This window comes from Falco punctatus (assembly GCF_963210335.1).
Source record: "Falco punctatus genome assembly, chromosome: 1".
NCBI lineage: Eukaryota > Metazoa > Chordata > Aves > Falconiformes > Falconidae > Falco > Falco punctatus.
This window is the reverse complement of record NC_137580.1, coordinates 124,896,802-124,916,573: the sequence shown is the minus strand read 5'-3', so window position 1 is coordinate 124,916,573 and position 19,772 is coordinate 124,896,802. Positions and strand designations below refer to the sequence as shown.

Genomic DNA, 19,772 nt, shown 5'->3' with positions numbered 1-19,772 from the left:
CCTGGAGCTGCGACCATGTCTGCCACTGCTGCCCACACCGCATCATCTGCGGCTCCATAGGGTAGGTAACAGCAAGAGACGCAGCTAATGCTACCGTCCCCCCCCATCTGTATTCTGCTAATTTGGCTCTATGCTTTCAAGCATCCTCCTTCATAAGCCACGTCAGAGGCAGGGGGAGGGAAATGAGGTGGTGAGTGGTTTTTTTCCCCTTGACAGCACAGACATCTTTATTTTTCTTTCTATATGCTCTCAGCTGACTCACATGTTAGTATCCCAAAGTATGTTAAATAATAAAACCCATGCAGTTCAAAGAATTATTTGCTCTTTTTTCTTTAAAAAAAGCAAGATTTCTTTTTTTTTCTTTCCCTTCCCTTCCCACACCCTTCTCTTTTCATCTTTTGAAGAAAGACCCACATAAGAAATGATGGGCAGCCATCCAGGAATAATGAGACAAAGATGATAATGTAAACCTCAGAAGAAAAAGAGTTGGCTATTGCAAGCAGGCTTTTTGCATTTGCAGTGCTGTATATGGCCAATAGAAAGAAACATGGCCTGTCAAGCATGTAAAGCAATCCAAGGTACATTAAAAGAACATGATCAGCTGGATATAAAGCACAGACATGCGCCTAAGTGTACGTCTAGGTGCTAAAATGTAAGGGCCCCAACTCTCGGAGGAGCTGAGCATTTACAGGTAGGTCTAAAGCTGACAGATAGACTCTCCCAAGTTTTTTGGTGCTTGTGTTTAGGGTTCCTCATAAAATCATCACCAACCTCAAAAGGGTAGCACCTACGAGCTCATTCTGGTTGCGTTTTCTTACATCAGAATCTCAGCGACCCAATTTACTCCTTGCACCGTTATCTTCCCCTGACTTTATGAATCCCATTAAAATTTTGCCAAAGTGAAATAATTGCCTGGCTTTTTTTCTGCATTCCGTTCATTGTTGTTCTAGTCTCCAGTGGCTGGAGGATGCCGAGACTGAAAAATCCAGATGAATCTAAGGAGTTAAAGGCTGGAAGAGCCTATTGTTCTGCTTCAGCATTTAATGAGTTCTTACCCAATCTATTACTTTGCCTCATCTCTCCATCCCTATCAGCAAAAAAGTAGCATCGTGGGTCTGCAAATTATCAGGTCCCAGTCCTGAAGCCCATAATGAGTTCATCCCAATGCAAAAGAAATGTTATCTCTAATGTGTTCAAAAGCCAAATTGCTGCCTACCTTTGAAGTAAAGTCCCAATCAACAGTATCGAGGAAATGAATCACTTGCGAAGCCACGCTTTGAACGCCACCTCGTTATTATTAGAATGGGGAAGCGGAGCCGAAGATAAAGTTTGATTCAACACAACGGAAAAATACTGTACAGCGGGAGAGAGGCCGGCCTGCGAAATAGATAATGCCAAGTTTGATGAGAAAATACTTTCTATTTCCTCTCTCTTGAAATCTGAGTGCACATTTTCCAGGTCAACTGGAAAGAAACAGGTTGTAAGATGTCACTCAACACTTGAGGAGACCTCCCTTTTCCAGATGCAGTTAGACAGAGGCAACATGCAGTGCTCACCAGTATTGTTTTACACAGTATGAAACATTTCCATCTCTAGACTACTTGCGAATTGAGGCTAAGCAGGCAGGCTGGCATGGTTCTGACCCGTGTTTTAATCACTTAGCTTTCAATGATTTCTCCCTCCGAGGGGCCCTTTAGAAAAATTCATTTTAATTTCCTTGCACGCTTCCTTCCTTTGATAGGAAAAGAAAATAAAGCCTGCCAACCTCAAGAGCAAGTGAACCCCTCAATTTTGTAGGAGCTATGAATTAATTTTAATGTGACATGGATGCAGGTTTGCTAGGATGTGATTTCTGCAGAGCAAATCATCTTTGCTATTCAAAGCAAGGATAGAGTAAGGAAAGCACAGTGTGCTTCCCTCGCAGCACTCAGTAAGCGTGGGCCACTGGCGGACAGGGGATACAGCTTCATAACACCCCTTGTACACTCATTTTCAAACGTGGGGGAAAAGGAATGGTGGGTTTTGGGGGGGGGGGGGGGGGGGGTGGTTTTTTTTTTTTTTCTTTTCACAATACTCAAAATGAACCTCATACCAGAGCTCTGAAATGTCAATCTTGCACTTGATGTATAAACTATAACATCCAAAATAATACAGACAAATCTTTCCATTAAATAAATTACTTCTTCTGAATAGGTTGTAAAACTTGGTTTCCTTCACTCTGGATTCAGTTAGCCTCACCTTCTCGGCTGCCCGTGGCAGCAGCTGCCAAGGAAAGAGTGCTAAGCAGAGCTTTGCAAACTCTTTTCCCACTTTCCGGTCTTCTTATAAATGCAACGCTGACACCAGGCTCGTGGATACGCTGGCTGAGGTCAAGGATGCTCCCAAAACCCCTGACCTAGAGCATGAATTTGCCACAAAGTCCAGGGTTGTAACCAAATTCCCGGAATCAGAGTCAGATGTAGGAAGTGAGAAAGTGACCGATAAGCAACGCAAAACATCATGTTCTGCTGGGCTGGGGCTCACCAGAGTAGACGAAGGCAGCGCAGGGTCTGCTCGCTGAGTAAATCCCATTTTGCCACTGTTTTTGGCAGGGCTGGGTAGGGGTTTACAAGTGCAACCGCTGCTCTGGGAAGCCGGGGGGTGGGAGCGGTGATGGGCTCTTCCCACACCAACGTACCAGCTGGAATTGTGCTCTCCCAGTTCCAAACTTCCCATCAGAAGACACCCTGTCGATATGAACAGCCACCTCCGCAACAGATATAATGTCAACTCCACTGCTTCTGACAGGTTGAACATCTGCTTTTGCTGAAGCATGAGCAAGAGAACATTTGTTTCATAGATCTCAAAACACCGTCGTCTGTTTGACAGGGAGGTCCCCCTGCGGTGCAGAACACATGTATAGTCTCTCCTGTGGCTAAAATATATTCTTATTTATTCACCTGATTTCCACTTTGGCAGGATAAAGCTGATTTTTTTAAAATTTGGTTTTATTTTTAATGTTCCCTTTTCACTTGTGCACTCAGTAACATTCATGTCTTTTTCACCCAAGGATAATCGAATCTCCAAAGCACAACACCACTATCAACATTAAATCTTCCCTGAAATATACACACTTTATTGAATTTTATTAAAACACATTGGTGCTTCATTGGAAACATGAAAAAGCATCTCCCTGGAAAACTAAATCTTTTCCAAGAAACCAAAAGTCTGTTTTGATGCACCCACAGCAAATGATGGCAGAGTCTCATTTTGCTGGATGTAAGTAGAAGGAAATTTTCACTTAATCTGGGAAGATGTATGAGAAATACAAATTTAATTTTCCCCACCGTGATTGTCAGCCCACATGGAGAAATAGGACAAAGAAGAAGAAATAGGTCGTATCCAAAATAAGACCAGAAAGACATTTTAGGCCACCGAATCCATGTCAGTACTGTGCTCCACAGCTCCAGGTGGATGTTTCTTAGGAAGGGATCTGGAGTTTCAGAGCGGTTTGGTTGATGGTATAACCCTTCCCAAACCTTGGTCTTCACCTCTCACAGACATATGGCTTCCCTATAACTGACACCACAGGCATAACAAGGTATAAATAAACAAGGTATAAATAGTGCAGAATAGTGGTGCTTTTCTGATCCCTGAAGCACATTGTCAGAGAATCCAAGAGAAGAAACTCCTTTAGCCATGGCTGTCAACCCCTGATTAGAAGCAAGCAGTTGAGCTGATGCAGTGGATGACTGGCATTTCAGTTACTCTGCAATTAATAGAGTTTTAAAGGCCTGATGGGTTTCTTTACTCACTCCTTACGCATGGGGCTGGAAAGGGGCCATGCCAAGTGTCCATGGCACGTAAGCTCCATCAGCAGCCATGCAGCGTCATTGCACATGAGAGCGGTGCACACTACGTAAAACAGAACATCCTCAGCAGCAGCTGATTGAAGCCACAAAAAACAGCCTTGGCAAAGCTTTTGAGAATTCAGCTTTGGGACTCGGTTCTCCTCCATTCCTGCATGGCACCTACTAGTGTAAAGCCACAGAAAAGCTACTTTATAGAGGAAGTAAAAACATCCCTTGTTGTTTGAGTTTATCGTCCACAATCTCAGTAAAACCTGCTCCCTCCCACATCACACGATGGAGCACATGCTGGAATTGGTGTTTTTCTTTCTGCAAGGCAGTCTTGAAGTCACAGTGAGTTCTGTGAAAACCAGATGACTTTTTTCCTTTAGAAAGCCATAAATAGAAATGTGCAATAAAACGCTGGACTTGAGAACGTGCCCATTTTACAGAAATGAAAAACCAAGGAGAAGAGAAGAATAAAGTGATCTTAATTAATTACTGAACCCTGGCGACTGCAACAGCTTCACATGTGAGTGTGGGAAAGGGTCTGTAAAGGTCCCCAGTTCCCACTAAGCATGTCTGGGAGCGCTTTTCCCCTTGCCCGTTTTGGGGAAGCTCAAAGGTAGATAACCTGCCAAGGGTCAGTCCACAGGCAACGGAGGGAGTTGGGAAATACAGGACCATTTCTCCTGGAAGGTGGATTGCTCTCTCAGAGGATGAGGTGCACGTCACCTACCTGTAGGCATCGTTATTGTCCCTGCCCCGGCGCATCCCAAGGGCAGACGGGTTGTGTGTGACACACCATGTAGTTGTTGTCACCTCCAAGGAGGATGCTGTGACATGTTTGAGCATACAGACACTTCAGGAATGCAAAACACTTAGTTGTGAAGTATTAAACGGCCTTTGCCTCAAGCACTGCAATCAAAACAAAAGAAAATATTACTTTTGTTTCACTAATCTTCTGTAGACTTGGTAAAATATATAATACATTCTATTAAGCTCAAGTTAGTTAATTACTAGTTAGGAAATCCAATATATTCTCAGGGTTATTTTTCAGTTGTCATTTTGCAGGAGAATTTTGCTTTGACGTCATTCAGAGACAAAAAAACACTCTGTGGACAAAAGAAACCACAAATAGAGGAAAATACATCAATATTGTTTTTCTTATAGCCTGCCACTCATTGGGTGGATTTTTTTTTTGCAATATTGTGAGCCTGCCTCTGGCAAAGCTCTGTTTTCAACCCTAATTTGTGCAATAATAGAAGACAGCTTATGGAGCCATTCCTGGAAAAGTTTTGCAGATCTTGCAAGTCCTTTAAGGGCTATCGTCAGGGAGGCTCAGTGCTGACCTGCATCTCAAGGAGTCCCCATTGAGGAACTGAAAAATATATATATACATGTATATTTTCATGTTGAAATTCCAAGACCATTTTTTTTTTTTTTTATTAAATTCTGTTGCATTCCCACCCAGGTGTAAATCTGTCCCACGACCTTCATCAGTTAATAAGAAAATCAGCATTACCAAGATGCCATGCTTGGAAGAGAAAGATAATTATGCTCAGTAATATTAATCTCATCATCCACTGAATCTGTTGGCCTGTTTCAGCAGTAGCCAAATTAAAATAAAAATAAGTTCATTATCAAGTACAGACTGACTCTAGCAAAATTTCTAATCTGATTAATTGCTATCTGGTTTATTTACATACAAAAACATGAAAGTATCTGTCAAGTCAAAATACATGGTAATTTGTTCTGTACATGGTGCATGTTTGTGTATAGAAGTGCTGACTTCAAAAGTTGCTACAAAAAACATATTCTGTTGGATTCTGCAGGGCTGAAGTGGAAGTTAAATAGAAATGCTTAACAAAATGTTGGGTTTTTTTTTTTTTTTTCCCTCTGGAATTTTGTTTTGGAAGAGAACCTGAGGGAAAAAATTCTGACAATGTCAAAATATTCTGTTTTGACTATTTCAGAACAAAATGTTTAGAGTTTCCTTTTCGAAATGGCTTTTGTTTTGAATTTTTTGGTTTTGTTTTATTTTCTCTAATATTTTTGTATATTAAATATATTATATTATAGAAATAAAAGTTAGAAAGCTATAATAAAAATAATTGGTTTTATCTACAGAAAACATTTTCTGGATTCTTCCTGTGGAAAATTTGACTTTGGAGCTTTGCACCGTCTCTGGTTTGTAACAAAGGACTAAATGGTGCATTGGCCTTGAAGGATGCAGAGAGAAACTGGCCACAATATGTTTCTCAATCCTGCAGGAGAACCCAGCAGACATACATTTGCAAGCACACATCCAGCTTGGGTTAAAAACACCAAGGGCTGTTTTATGAAGGGTAAATTGCAGGAACCTGGCACACGCAAATCTCATCCAAACTGGCATTTGGTTCCCTGCCATTTACCACCAGATTCCTTCAGCTTAGCAGCAGCGATGTCAAACGACAAGGGAATAAAGAGTTTATGGACTGGGCTACATCCCATTACAGATGTGATACTTTACCATACTGTTATTTTGACACTTGCAATACAGACCCAGGAGAAGGTATTTCCCCCAAATGCTGCTCCCACACTGTGTGCATCCAAGCAGAGGCTGTTACACTGAGAAGTTTGCAAGGAGACTGTGTTGTAGTTGGAGCCCAACTCAGTTTGCCTCACACAGGCACTAATTGCCACAGCACTAGCAAGCTGCAACAAGGCTTTACTGTCAGTCAGATTCTACTGTCCATGCTGTTTCTCCTTCCTCTAGAGGCCACACCACACAGCTCCCTCTCTCTCCAACCCAACCCCCTCTCCCCCAGTCCTCAGGGCTATTTAACTACTTAGCAGGAACAAGCTACAGCTGCACATCATCCATGTCAATCAACCACTGCCTTCGTAGCAAGGCCACAGCTGTGTATGATCAATGCTGATCAACCCACTGCCTTCATTCCTCTTCAACTAAGCTCAATCTCTTTACTTGGCTTCTTGTTGCTCGTCATTGTAAATGCCCACTTCGGATATGCTGACTGCAGAGAAGTTGCCCAGGGAGGCTGTGGGGTCTCCATCCTTGGAGATACTCAAAACCTGACTGGACATGGTCCTGAGCATCCCACTCTGGGTGACCTTGCCTTGAGCCACTGGGACTGGGTGGTCCCCAGAGGTGTCCTCCAGCCTCAGCCTGCTGTGAGTCCGTGGGGCTAACACAGCAAAGAGAGGGAAAACGGGTTGTGAGCCATGTGCTATGAACACGAGCAAGCTGTGCGTTGCCTGTGCACAAACAGGAGCGTATGGGGGGTTATGCACCAACTGCCACCCAGGGCTGAAGAAAAAAGGTGCGACAGCCTTTCTCTTTTACAAGTTCAAATGTAGACGTGCCTTCCAGGTCGCGAACGCACAGCATCAGTTAAACTCCTTCCTTACGTATTCCTCGTAATGCAGGGCTGCCCGTTGCTCCCTCTGCTAGCTGACAAACAAACTGCCAGCACTCTCTATGCCAAAAGAAGATGTGTTATATTAATGAAATTATTTTCCTAATGAAATTTAAGCCTGGGAAAAAACCAAGGAGATCTGCTCATGGAAGGTAAACTTTGTTTTTCATAATCTGCTTTGCTTACTTCACCCTGTGATGGTGGCTGCTGGGAGGAAGGAACGAGACTACTCATCTGAAGAGTTACAGTATAAAGCTGTACTGATAAAGTAGCTTATTTTTAATTATCTTGCTGGATAATCAAATAGATAACACAACGTGACCTTGCTCCTGTTCCCATCTCACAGTCAAAAAGGTCCCAGCAGTCCCAGGCTGGGTCCCCACCTTGACCAGGATGCTCCAGAGACACAGAGCGTGGCGGAAGGTCCTGCCTCAGCAGGATGCTGCAGACCCTGCTCCTGCTGGCACAGGGCAGCAGCCTCGCCGGGGAGCAGCACCCTCAGCTGGAATATGGAAATTTGGAAGCTTATTGCTATAATCTGTGGTTATGATTTCCAGCCCTGCCAGCAATGCCGGGAATCAAACCACAGTCTCCCGAGTGCAAAGAGCCTTTATTGTAATCCGATAAAACCTTAACAGCCAGTCATCTTCTTTTTATGGTAAATTAAGGGCCTCATTTACTCTGCAGTGGCCTCCGTGCCCTTTTGTTTAAGTCTCAATAAGAGTGAGGCAGGGAGCACGGGGAGGGAAAATGGATCCCAGATTCCCCCATTCAGCCTTGCGGCTTTGAAGAATACAAACAAAATCCTATTTTTTCAAGATATCTGATTTCCAGCTGGCACTTTGGCACCTCACTAGAGCACCTAGAAGCCACAAACAAGGCCAGTCGTGAGGCTGCATGGTATGAACTCCAGTGCACCTACTCCGCAGCACTGTCCAAGTTTCCCTGTTCCGTTTCTTGGAAATGCAATCAGCTCTGAATCTTAGATTTCTCCCATACTGGCAACAGCAAGCTTTTGCCTCAAACGTCTTGACTGGAAATCTTCCAGTGAAACTCTACTTTCAGCTGTCTTGCTTATTTCCATATTAAATGCTCCCACTTGCAAAGCACTGTCCTCTCGGATGGAGACGTATGTACGCTGCGCGCAGTTGCGATAACTCATGGCACTAATTACAGGTATCCGTTTCTTTATGGGATACAGATGGGCTACCTAGGGATGCTGCCGCCCCTTGGGTCCCTCTGCAGAAAGGATCTGTTTCCATAACTCTGGGGTAATTTATGAACTTCCTTCACCTTTTTGGCAGAGTCGTACTCGAACTGATCCCCTGCAACCCACTCTTACAACGTAATGCACTCATCTCACTGCAGCGAGCGATGCAGATTCATCAATCAACCCTACATCCCTTTAACGACTCAACCTGTTCAAAGCCATCTCCCGACCTCCGGGGAATACACTTTATTCTGGATTAGCTCGTCGTTTGGTTTTGCCTTTGCCCATTCTCTGTGCTCTCCTGTTAACTAACTCCCCTTGCTGTAGCAGAGGCTTTGCCGGCAATCCCAGTGCTACTGTGATGGGTCTGAATCCTCAGAGCGAAATATTTTGGAATAGTTATTTTTGGCTAATTTATTCAGCTGTCACAGTCCAGCATGTGAGTGGTGATGGACATATCGGAGCAAGCACTGTCCACTTGGCAACAGCTTCCACCTCTGTGTAGTTGCATCAGGACTGGGGAAGGCTTGCCACACTCTGCATCACTGGGAATGATTCCATGAATAGGTGTCAACCCCCACATGTGCTTTAATAATAAAGGAAAATCATGGTTTGGCAACACCTCTTCTTCCTTCTCAATTATTTCTCTATATTCTCCCTCAAAACAAAAAAACAACAACAAAAAAAAAGTCAAATTAAAAAAAATAAAGCAGTAGTTAAAAATAGTTTATGAAACAAAGATTAGTTTACCAGTTCCTTCAGGGTGGTCAACAAGAGAGAGAGAAACAATTTGACTGTTGTGCCCAACAAGAGACAATTTTGGTCTGTTTTTAGGAGTGTTTTTAGGAGCGCTGAGCACCTTCATTTTCCAAGCAATTCAATCATTTCTGAAGATCAGGCCTGAGAGAGATCAGCCTGGATTTCCAGAAATGGAGAGGCTTAAATCAGAAACCACTTAGAGCTTAAGTTCTTGCTCTTAAAGGTCTCTGTCACCTTCCTCTGTTCTCTTCTTCTTACCCCGAGCACAAACTCGAGTGGAGCCTCAGCAGCAGGGCTGTGGCCAGAGAGAGATGGCGGGAGGCGCAGCATCCTGCAGGACCGGCCGCGCAGCATCCCCAGCCGTCCCCACACGCTCAGGCCGGGGGTAGCTGCAGCAGAGTGTGAACAGCAGAACCCAGAAATAAAATCATCTCCAGCCAACAGGACTATTGGACTAAAGTGGAATCGTCTGACAGAGATCTCAGCAAAGCCTTTGGGGGAGGGGCACGTTTTGCACTGTAGCAAATAGATCCCACTCACTTCAGGGCTGGTTTTCGGTGCTGCTTCAAAAGGCAGAAATAGCAAACAAAAGAAGTTGGAATGAAGATTTCAGGCATCACAAAATGCTGAAAGTACTGACGGTTTTCGATAAAGCCATCTTGATTCATGATTTCTTTTTCAAAAACCGCAGATCTTGATTATTCCTGGGATATATTTTAAAAAAATAATAACAACCAACCTTGAAGGTATTTTTGTCAAATATTTTCATTCCTTTTCCAAAGGAAATAGTTGATTTTATAACTGCAGATGCCTCTTGGTGAGCTGTTCAAGAAAAATCCCATGATTTTTCCGTTCATTAGCCAACCCAGCCTTACATTTGCATCCACAGTAAGGTGTTGCCATTGTAAAACTGGGACACTATGTTTATATTTTTATGATATGCTCATAATTAGCAACTTTCTTTGATGTCCCTCTGGTTACTAATTAAAAACTAGCTGATACTCAATGGAAACATTCTGTTTTGAGATTGTTCTGCCAGTATGTCCCGTATTTTCTGCTTTTTATTAAAACTAAGGGTATTTCTACAAAAATAAGCTCATTATTGTTTCAGATGAGACCTGGTGCTTTGGCATGCTCCCCAGCTGAAATCGTCATATTGCAGCATGACATCACAACGTTGCCTATAGCAACTAGCGCTGATGCCACAGTCACAGAGATGCAATCGCAGGTGGGAAATGAACAGCTGGAGCAAATGGAATCTGTATTTCAGTGCAGCAAACAAATGAACCCCTGAACATGCACACATGTACACGAGAAGGAAAAGCAAATACAAGCTAAGCAAAAATATTTTCTTCTAAAACATCCCCTGAGCAAGTGTTCAGAGGGCAGGCTTTTGCTGGGCAGCTTTCCTCGTGGAATTTCATAGCTGCAAAAGCCTCTCTGTGTTCCTGCTCCCACAACATGTGCACAAGCAGTTCGATGCATGGTTATTTCTGCACTCAGGACATCTTTGTACATGAGAAAGAAAAGCAAACTATCCTGGAAAAGGAAAAGACCATGCACCTGGCACACTTGCTAAAATTATAGCATGAAATGAAATGGGGTTTTTTTTGTTCTCCCTCATACATCGGAATTCATTTGGGACAATGAGAGTGTTTCCACCACACAGGGGTATCTCGTTTCCCATCGAGATCAAACCTGTAGACCCCAGAAGTGACCCCAGTCCTTCAAGGTACTGAGAACCCTGATATCTCATGGGTTTCCATAGAGCTGAGACCAGCCTGCTCCTCACCGGGCATCCATGGTCACCAGCAGCAGAAGACTCTTGGCTGGTGTAGATGTTTGCAGGACTCCACTGCAGCCAGTGGGAAGTGGGGTTGGAGACCCTCAGCAGGTCTCTAGAGAAGTCTTTCTGATACCACAAGTTGTTTTTTATGTCTCTAACTCCAGGACTGCTATGCAAATCTGATGAAAGTTGTTCACCCCCAAATTTCATGTCTCTGGAGAGGATCCCTATGTTTGGCGAGAAACTAGTGAAATTTGTCATAAAGCTGGATCCCTTCCACAGAAACACTTACACGTGAATAAAAGGAGGGCTGTTAAATCCATCTGTGTGTAGCATGGGGAATTTTTGCTTTATGCTCTGCCTATGTTCAGGCTTCGTGGCTCCATGGCCTGCCAAAATAATAAAAAAAAAACCCAAACCAAACCACCCCCAAAGAAGTTGTGTGATCTATGCAGAGTCCTTGGACTGGAAGATATTTCTGAATTAAATGAAGAACCTTATGTTTACCAAAGGCTGGCAGATGCTGTATTACAGCCTTTTGCCTTTTCTCTCCTGATGGTTTATTCACTTCTAGTAAGCTGATATCATTTCCAGGTTACATGTGATACAAAATTGCTCCAAAATAATATTAATGTCACCTTTTAGCTTTGCAGTTCTCTTGCAAATTACCTCTTTTAACATGATTTATCTGTCTGTCTGCCAGACATTGAAGGTAGGGAGAAAGCAAGATGGAGCAGAGAGTTTGTTTTTCCCACTGGTTGACAAATTTCAAGCTTAGGAAGGGATAGCTGTGGGCATGAACTCAGCTTTCTATATGGTTCAGCAAGTACAGACTGCTTTCTCCTCAAGCTCAACAGCTGGTTTTAGAGGTAGGACCACCTTCCAGGTGACATCTCAGCTGAACAGAACAATTTTGAAGGAATTCTGAAAGACTCCACTTCTTTTTCTGTACTGCTCCCTCCTACAGCTACCTTTGGATCCACCAGTGATGCTGTTACTGGTTCCGGCCAATGCAGCTTTGCAAAAGACCATTTCCCTGTGTATTTGCTGAGTGTAAACACAATTTTGCAAAACAGATTATATGCTTCTAAGGAACAGCAGAGAAAAGGGGAGTTGCTCAAAGCACATGTGAGGAGAGATCTTACATTGACAGCAAAGAGTTTCTCAAATAAGAAATCTGGGTGCAAGATTTCAGCATCTCAGGCTACAGGAGCAGTTAAAGCCTGAGGAAATAGATAATAGATGGAAAGAATAAACCCTGCAAAGCAGATTGGTGTTTTATGCAAAACTTTACTTGAGCATCACGGTGGGACATTTCCTGTCTCAGAGGTTGATGAAACATTAGTAATCCGCCTTGTTCAGCTCCCCGGGGAGGTGTAACCCAAACCCACATGCCTCGGTTGCTGCTAAACAGGGAGGAACCAGAGGAGCCTCAGAAGAAGCCACCCGGTACAGCCGAGACAGCGCCCTGCCTCCAGCCAGCCAGGGTCCGAATGGTGCATCAAGCCTGTGCAACACGGGGGCTGCCCTTTGCTCAGCAAACGCCTCCCTTGCCCCCTCTGACAGGGCAAAGTTTGCTTTCTTGCCTTTGCAATCACTTTCAGAGGCTGCTTAAAATTTAAAAATAAAACGCAGGTTCTGCAAAGAAAACAGGTGTGCGCTCATTAATTCCTCATCGCATGGGTTTTACAGCAAGCGAAGGGACAATGAACACATGGGGGAAATATACGACTCTGATACTGCATTGTTTCTTATATTTTTATATCGATAAACACTGACTCACCTTCAAAAACATAATCCAAACACAATAAAGGGAAGTACATAGGGATCTCATGGTCTTTGCTGATTTTGTTTTGTTTGTGACCCCAAAACACTGCGAAAGAATTATCCACAAGCGTGTCCTACATCTGCGAAGTATGGACTACAGTCCCATGTCAGAGCTGAAAAATCCTGTAGAGCCTCTGCTTCCTGGCACAGAGAGCTGCGAATGTTGTAGAGTAACAGCTAACCACTTCGAGTTTGCACATACAGTCGAATTTTCTAGCTATAACTTCTTTCAGAGAATGAAAAAATACCATATTTTTCTCATTTGTCATTTTCTTTCCCACCAAATGCTGCATTTCATAACATTTGAAATGCTGGTAAAATGTATTTCCGATTCTTAAAGGGGACCATGCCTGAAATCAACTCCAAAAGAGGCCAGCAATGCTCATAACTAATAAACATCAAAGGGAAACATTCTTTTTCTTGTACTGCTTGCTGTAAAGTCACCCAAATTCCCACTTCAAAGTGGATCTGCCATGCTGCAGTGACAGGCATTCAGAACATGGCTCAGACGTGACGTACCAGCATTTCAATGAAACACAACAGAGAAGTGACCCTAAAACTACTGGAACCACATGGGCTAAGATGATGGTGACAAGATTTCAAGCTTCACACCCTGATCTCTTTTGCAGGGAGTCAGGGAGGACGTCCAGACCTGCAAGACCAGGAGATGGTTTGAAGATCCTCTCTGCAAAGACTGTGGACTATTGGCAGAAGGAAGGAGCCAGGTGTCCGTGGGCAGCGATGCTCCGGTCCAGCAGGGCAAATCCTTCCTTCAGAAGTATTACTCAATGTGAAAACTATCCTATGCCCCAAAAAGTCAGTGGGGGAATTTCTTGTTATTCTCACTAACACCAGGATATTACCTTACATGTCCTAAAGCTCACCAAAAATCATTAGAAGTTTTCTCATTAAAAAGAATGAAAAAGGCAGAGCTTTTCCTATAGGCACTGTTGGCTTGTGATGTGTGAAACCCACGCTGCCGGGGTTTAAACTTCATCCTTTCATAGCTTTCATTTGAGCTCATATTCACATATTCCCACGAGGCTCAGGATGATGAGAGGTAAGTACCTCGACTCCCCGACCAAGATTAATTGCACAGCTCTGAGGGGGGGCGGTTGGTGGCAACAAGTCCTGGATGAGAAGAAAATGATGGTGAATAGTCAGAGCAGAGTCTCCCACAACACATTTGGTTGCAGAGCACAGCCCAGGCAGGGGCAGGGACTGGCTCTAGCAGATCCCACCAGCAAACCAGGCTGCATCCCTGCGGCCGCCTGCCCGCAGACGGAGGCAAAGTCTTCTGCTCCCCCCAGCACACACATGTGGCAGTCCCTGTGTGCTAAATGGCAATCCTAGCTGCAGTCAGCTCTCCCACCGAGACCCCGCGATGTTCCTCTCGGTCCTCCCCTTCCCTGCGACACTGTACTCGCTCAGCCCGTGCCTCTCCCCACAACTTGCCCCGGCAGGGGTAAGGACGCCGGGATCTCGTTGGTGACAGCTTGCCTGCACGGGGCTGACAACAGCGGGGCTTTAGGTTTCTGCTCCCCAAAAATGACCTGGTTGCTAAAACAGAGCCCTCATCCTGCCTGCATAGCTGTTTATCGGCTGTTACTTTTGCCGGCCGTTCCGAGAAAAGCGACTCTTTTCTTTGATTTCCGTTTTATCACGCACAAACATCCCACCCAAATTTCTCTATGTCTCTCTCTTCTTTTTTTGGGTTTTGTATTTTTTTTTCTCAGTTACCACATAACAAAATGTTTCTCTTATATTAATTTTGTTACTCAGGCAAAGTAAACCATTGCTCCTCAGTATGTCGTATAAAAGCCAGAAATGGAGAGACTCAGTCATGCAGGGTTTTATTTAAACCATTTGTCTTGTGGTCAGAGTAGATTAAAGGCAGATCAGGTTGCCCTCGGAGCAACGCTGGGACAGTGAGAGTGAGAGATGTTGGCACTTGCTTCTTTAACCACATGCGGCTCGCGTGACTGCGGCTTCCTCCGGCCTCTCTGCGCCTTCTGTAAACGCATCTCCGTGCGGGAGCACCTGCGTGCACAGGGCGGGGGGGGGACGGACCCCAGCATGTCCCCACCCCCGGCACCTTTGGGGCACTTGTGGCGGGATGAGCCCCAGGGATGACCAGCACACACCAGGGATGGGCAGGGCGGGAGAAGGAGGTGGTGGGAGAGCACGTTCAGCATTTCCCCATCCCCCCGCATACCCAGGGGAACCTGCTGCGATTGCTGTCCTGCCTCATGCTGCTTATCTGCAGAAGGGTTACTGGGTCTGGGAGCATGAGGCGAGTACATGGAAGGTTTGGGGATGAAAATCCAAAGCCTCGCAGAATATCTGAAATAAAATACATGTGATGAACTGGCTGTTCTCTGCAGGCATGCCCCTGCTGGAGCAGAAAGATTGCAAAAGGATCCAGGCATGTTTTGTTTGATTTTAATAGTTGCTGTTACAGTGTCACCACCATGCACTCAGTGCAGACTTGGGGTTACGTGAAAGATGGTAAAAACGAAACCCATTGGAGGTCCCCCAGACCATGCTTTCACACTAGGAAGTGGTCAGAGGTGACATCGAGTCCCCTCCTCTCCCCAGCTCAACCTCCTAGCAGCCCAAGCAAGGCTCCCTCCCCTGCCAGCACAGCCAGCCACGTGATCGCACCACGAAGCAGACTGGGAACTGATCTGGCTTTAAAATAACCCAGCAGCAAAGGAACATTTGGTTTAATTTTAAGGAGCATCATTTCCCTGATCTGGCTCTCGGCACGTGCCAGCGCTGGAGGAGCAGGAGCTGCAGGACGGGGAGGGAACCAGCAAGGGGAACACCTCAAGCTGCTATTGCTGCAGGTATTCACAGCCTCCCCGAGCTCCAGGAACAGTCATTTATTTAGAAATTAAATTTAGGGCTTTATTAGATCTAAACAAAACATTTACAGACCTGAGCCTTTCTTCTTTCTCCACCACACGGCAACTCTGACAGCAGATGGCCAGGGTCTCTTCTGGCTCTCTCACCAAAACATGAAGCACAAAACCACCAAAGTACTGTAAAAAGAGAGAACAAAAACAAAGCTTCAGGGTGAACTCCTGCAGATAGTCTTTCATGGCTACAAAGGACATTTCCAGGGGCTTGTACGTACACACATGTGTGTGTATATCTATATGTAGCACTAGGAGGCTGCCTAGCTAAGTCCAGGCAGTGCTCATGCCATGCACTGTAGATTTATGCAAAAATTTTCACCCAGATTTATCAATCCAGCAACTTGCACAAGCAATATGTTCCCCCGTATTAAAAAAATATGTTGAAGGCTTTGATTAACTGCCTCATCTTTCCGAATCCACCCTTTAGATCCAGGTAATGGGGCTGCAGGCTGGGATGCATTCTTCTAATGTCAAATCAACTCATTACCCTAATCCTCTGAGAAACAAAACCTGGCAGCCGTGCATGGATTTTTATTACAGATTACAACTCTTGTGATCAGTTAATCCAAGAAATTACTCAGTTCTTCCAGTTTATGAAGTCAAAATATGATTGCTCTTCAAAGAATGCAAACTTGTATGAATTAATCTCTTCATCAAGGGATATAATGGGGTTTTTACTAATTTTATACAGAAATATTGCCATGTGTGGGCTGCATAAATCTGTCTCACCCTGTTACTGGTTACTTTCCCCAGATGCTTTGAACTTTCACAAAAAGTTGCTTAACCAAAAAAACACAACTGCCACATGTTGTAATTTCCTCTTTGGGGGCATCTGTTACTGTCTTTACAAAGGTTTTGCGAACTTTCCTAAGGATTTTTTCTCTATTCGTTGTTATTTCCCAGTATCTTTTACATTTGAGCCCAGAAAACAAAGCCGCTTGTTACTGTGTTTTCAGCACCTTCCCCATGCCCTGAAGGACACTGTTGCATAAACTCTGATGATACTTATTGCTTAGTAAAGGCGTTACATTTCCCAGCCCTTTGAACTTCATCAGACATGTTTTCCGATGTTTACTGGCTACCTGACTGTTTTCTCTTTCAAATTTCACTGGTGTCAAATTCAGGGAAGCAGGGGGGAAGGAGGGAGGAAAAACTTCCATAAGACAATAAATTTAAAAAAAAAAAAAAAAAAAGACTAAAAGGTCACAGTGTGAAATTCACCTTTATGTTCTACTGCCCTTATGTTCCCCTTTGTGCTCGTCCTGACTTCAAAGGTGTTATTTTCGAAGCAGGTGAGTGGGACTTGGCCCGTGTTCCTGATGACAAACATTGACATTCCTTCGGTAACCTCTAAGCCCAGCACATCAGAAGTTTTGCTTAAGTTGCATCTATAAAATACGTCTGCAGAGGCACAAACAGCTTCTCTACTGTAAAAGGAGCAGGCAAATGCCAAAATACATAAAGGAACAAGCAGAAGGCCACGAAGATCTCTGCTCTCTCAAGAACAGGGTCTTTGAGATGGAAATCTGTGAAATGTAGATGGGGGCAATGTGCACCACAAAGCAATGTGGGAGCACTTTTGGGAACATCCCCCCACACCATCTGCAGCAAAAAGTGGCCATCTGGAAAATGGCCCGCTGTGCCCCGCCGTGGTGGTGGTCTGACATCTGACACGGGGAATGGAAACAGCGGTAATGTGGTCCTGATGCTCTTGGGGTCTCCAACGCGTGTCAGGAGTGCTGGAGGGATCGGGGTGGTGCGCTGGAGGAATGCTGCCTCCGTGTGAAACCGTCACCGTGAAAAATCACCCAGAAGTTCGTGTTGCAACGCAGAACGATTTGGATGAGTGCTCCTGGGTTACAGCTGTATCCTCTCCTCACTGACCTGATGCATGCTGGTGCACAGAAACTGCTGCTCCTCTCCAGTATTCAGCAGTGCTGGCGGCTGAGTGATGTTCCACGGATCACCGCTCTGCTCTTTCCAGCCCAGAAACTTCTCCATTTTTGGGATAATAAGACAAGTTTGGCAGGAAGGGCACTAGCTGCATCTCCAGTAACCGCCGCTGCTCCTCAGGCTGACTTTAGGTACCTTCCTGCTTGTCCTCAGCCACCGCGTGTGGAGGTGAGTCATGATGGGTTTCCAAACACTGCAGCGGTACAGAGATACGACACAAACAACCACACGCCCACGCAGCAAATCGGCTCAATTACTCCATCTCTTCAGCAGTTTGCATTAACGAAATGGTCTAAATAACCATATCTCTTTCTGGATCGTGGGGGCATGGGTACCGTTTGGCAGCAACGTGCTGTTCCCCAAGAACATACGGAGCAGCTCAAGGAGCTCAAGCAAGCATCTTGACTCATTGTTTTCTAGCTACACTTGGGGATCTGTTTTACTGTGTGGCCTTCTAAAAGTTTATTTCTCTCCTGACTAATATGAGGAGTGAGTGAATGATTTTATTTGGCAGACATTGCTCATTTCTCCCATTGTTTTTTTTACTGGCTTTTTTTTTTTTTTTTTTTTTTGGTTGTTGTTTCTTTTATAAACCACAGATAAAATTAGCTGAGTTTGAATTTTGTTTTGCTTCTGCAGCTTAATTTTAAGTGGAAATCTCGTCATCGTTCCTCTCCCCTGAAGACAAGATACTGAGAGAGGAGTGTGAGTAAACCAGATCTTATAATCTCCTTCGTGCAGAGGAGATGTATCTCAGGTGGGCAGAGCACTGAGGTAACTGAGACAAAACATCAGCCTGAAAGTAAATGTTTGACTTTTCCTTTTAGCTTAGTTTTAAAGAAATCATAGAATCATACAATGGTTTGGGTTGGAAGGGACCTTAAAGATCATCTGGTTCCACTCCCCTGCCCTGGGCAGGGCCCCCTCCCACCAGCCCAGGTTGCCCCCAGCCCCGTCCAGCCTGGCCTGGGACACTGCCAGGGATGGGGCACCCACAGCTGCTCTGGGCAGCCTGTGCCGGTGCCCTGCCACCCTCACAGGGGAGAATTTCTTCCTACTATCTCATCTAAATCTCCCCTCTTTCAGCTTAAAACCGTTCCCCCTTGTCCTATCACTACATGGTAATACTACTAAATGGGAATTAATACTAAATCTGCTTTTTTTCATCATGGCTAAAGCAAATTTGGTCTAAAAGGTGGCATGATTCAACAGGAATGCCCTGTAACAGGAACGTCAGGGTGCAGCGCCTAAGTGGTACAAGAGGAGCAACTACGTGGTCCTTCCCTTCTTCTGTACACACCTACCTGAGCCACCACTTGCCCCATCCTACAACCAACTTCCCAACAGCTGGAGAGTAACAGAGGGATGGACCTACACTGGATGGAGCGCGAGCTGTCTGCCACCTTCTTTGTTTTTATTGCAGTGACTGATATGTCTGGGGTTTTCCCTGTTTCCCCATCAAGGCTTATGGGCATGCTTTGTGTTGTGTCTGATGTAGCTATTTAGGGCTTGGGGCGGTAATTACCAATAAGCCCAAAGGGAATCATTAGACATCCCCGTCTCCCATACAACTGGCCGTTCATTATAATTCTAGGCTTAGAACCTGTGGTAGTTCTGCTCTTGGAGTAATGCAATATACTGTCAGAATCGCAGCAGGACAGTTTTTCAAACACATCATTTCGTGGGATGCCAGCATGAAATTTGAAAAGGAAATGGGGAAAGAAAGGCCAGCCTAAGCTCCAGGAGCTCAGCACCTCCAGGAGTTGGGCCCTTCAGAAGCAATACCCTAGCAGTGGTCCCTGCCATCCTTCTCTTTTAATGATCCATTTGACTACAATTTGCAGAAGCAGACTGTAATATGATTAATCTTTGACTGTAAAGTAACTGCTGTGCTGCAGTGGCGTTGAGAAAAATATGCCTTCTGGAAAGTGCTTTGTCTTATAATACACTGCTCTTCTAATATGTATTCTAATAACAGTGTAAAGGGGAAAACCATTTGGACGGGTATGTTATTTCTCAGTGCTTCGTGTTGGAATTCATGTCACTGTAGAAGTTATTATTGTAATAAAA

At 44.6% G+C, this 19,772-nt stretch overlaps 1 protein-coding gene across 2 annotated transcripts; it reads right to left on the bottom strand.

Annotated features, from left to right (window-relative positions):
• Positions 1-2,050: 2,050 nt before the first annotated feature.
• LOC308058323 (uncharacterized protein) lies at positions 2,051-17,750 on the bottom strand (the record flags this gene model as incomplete). 2 transcript variants are annotated; one of them, XM_080373929.1, is made up of 4 exons in its annotated part: positions 2,051-13,959; positions 15,044-15,171; positions 15,769-15,872; positions 17,634-17,750. In XM_080373929.1, 4 exons carry the CDS (start codon positions 17,748-17,750, stop codon positions 13,916-13,918), a joined length of 393 nt encoding a protein of 130 aa, XP_080230055.1. In that variant the 3' UTR covers positions 2,051-13,915. The 2 variants fall into 2 exon arrangements, 1 of the variants encoding a protein (XP_080230055.1); XR_013925771.1 differs by lacking the exon at positions 17,634-17,750 and adding an exon at positions 16,971-17,037 and having other exon boundaries at positions 2,051-15,171.
• Positions 17,751-19,772: the final 2,022 nt, after the last annotated feature.